This window comes from Trypanosoma conorhini, assembly GCF_003719485.1.
Source record: "Trypanosoma conorhini strain 025E chromosome Unknown Tco_14.4_contig_01545, whole genome shotgun sequence".
In the NCBI taxonomy this organism is placed as follows: Eukaryota; Euglenozoa; class Kinetoplastea; order Trypanosomatida; family Trypanosomatidae; genus Trypanosoma; species Trypanosoma conorhini.
In genome coordinates, this window is record NW_021705632.1 from 754 (window position 1) to 2064 (window position 1311).

The following is a 1311-nucleotide window of genomic DNA, read 5'->3' on the forward strand; positions in this document are numbered from 1 at the left end:
CCGCGGTGATTTGCCCCAAAGAAACAACAAACAAACAAACACACAAAATTAAAGCATTTAAAAAGAGGTAGAAGCCCAGCAGGACTCAGGGAAGCAAAAAAAAAAAGAAGATAAAACAAAGTTACTTCGGCAGGGGTTCCTTTATGCGTGTCCAGAAGCACAAGAGGACAGTGAGCGTGTATATGCACCGCCCGCACTAAGAAAATTAAAAAAAACTGCTCAAGCTCGCACACGCACCCACCCACACACACACGCGGTGGCGGCCTCGTGGCTGTGCGCCCCGCACGGACTGGCCAAGCGAGGCACGCGGGGCGCCACCGCGTGTGTGGGTGGTTGACAGCAGCAAACAGGAGGGGAAACTCGTCGCACGTGGAACTGTGTATAGAAAGCAACCAGAGGGGAAGGAGAAAAAGGAAAGAAAAAAGAAGAAGAGAGAGCAGAGTTGTCCCACAGGGACGGGGAGCAAACAGAGCGCACAAAGCGTACGCGTCGCCCCTGCCAGGGTGTGTGCGTGTGTGCGGTTGCCCCTCACCACTGCCCAGCACCGCAGGCAACAGCAGCCGTGAGCAGCAGCAGCGGTGAGGCATGCACAAACAAAGCGGTTGTGGCGTCACTGCCGTCCGCGTTGATTGGCGCTTCGCTCCCGGAGGCGGCGGTATTAGCAGAAGGAAGATTGGCCGATGTGGAAACAGCGTCCTTCGCACCAGCGGGGGCGACAGTATCGCTGGTAACCGCAGGAGCGACGTCGGACGCATCGGCCCGTGCGGTAGGCGCGGCGCTCTCAGTCACTGTGCTAGGGCCCGCCGCCCCGCCCTGCAGCTGCACCTCGGCAGCTGCTGTCCCGCGTCCCTCCGCCGGGGTTAGGGACCCTCCGCCGCTCTCACCTCCGCGCAGCGGCGGCACAGCGTCGGGTTGGCCACTGCTCTGCGTCGCCGCGGCCCCTTGCGTCTGCCCTTTGCTCTCGGGCGGCCGGGCCCCGGCGATGGTCTCGGCGCCAGCAGTGGACTGCGCGGGGTTTGTCGAGTCACTGTTGGGTTCAGTCGTCGCTGGACGTTCCGCACCGCCTTGCTCTTCTTCACTGCCTTTTGCCGCATTCGTGTGCCCCGCGGCAACGTCAACGCCGCCTTCCGCCTTGCCAGACGAACGCGTTGCAGACGAACCCCCAGCCTCAGAAGCTTTGCTGCTGCCGCCGCGATCCGAGCCGGCACTGTGGGCGACGGCTGCGTCCTGCGTCAACGCTTCACCGCCGGGTCCGGCAGGGCTGACCTCCGCGTCGCCATTCTCCCCTTCAATCGGTTTCGTGTCCTCTGC

At 62.2% G+C, this 1311-nt stretch overlaps 1 protein-coding gene across 1 annotated transcript, besides 3 other annotated features; it reads right to left on the reverse strand.

Moving 5' to 3' along the window:
* The first annotated feature begins 16 nt into the window (after nucleotides 1-16).
* Nucleotides 17-47: a microsatellite.
* A 181-nt stretch (nucleotides 48-228) lies between these two features.
* Nucleotides 229-253: a microsatellite.
* A 147-nt stretch (nucleotides 254-400) lies between these two features.
* Nucleotides 401-436: a sequence feature (GA-rich).
* Nucleotides 437-528: 92 nt separating this feature from the next.
* Tco025E_10229 (uncharacterized protein) lies at nucleotides 529-1311 on the reverse strand (the record flags this gene model as incomplete). The annotated part of the gene is made up of 1 exon (XM_029377012.1): nucleotides 529-1311. A coding segment is annotated over one exon (783 nt), but the record flags the coding sequence as incomplete, so codon positions are not given.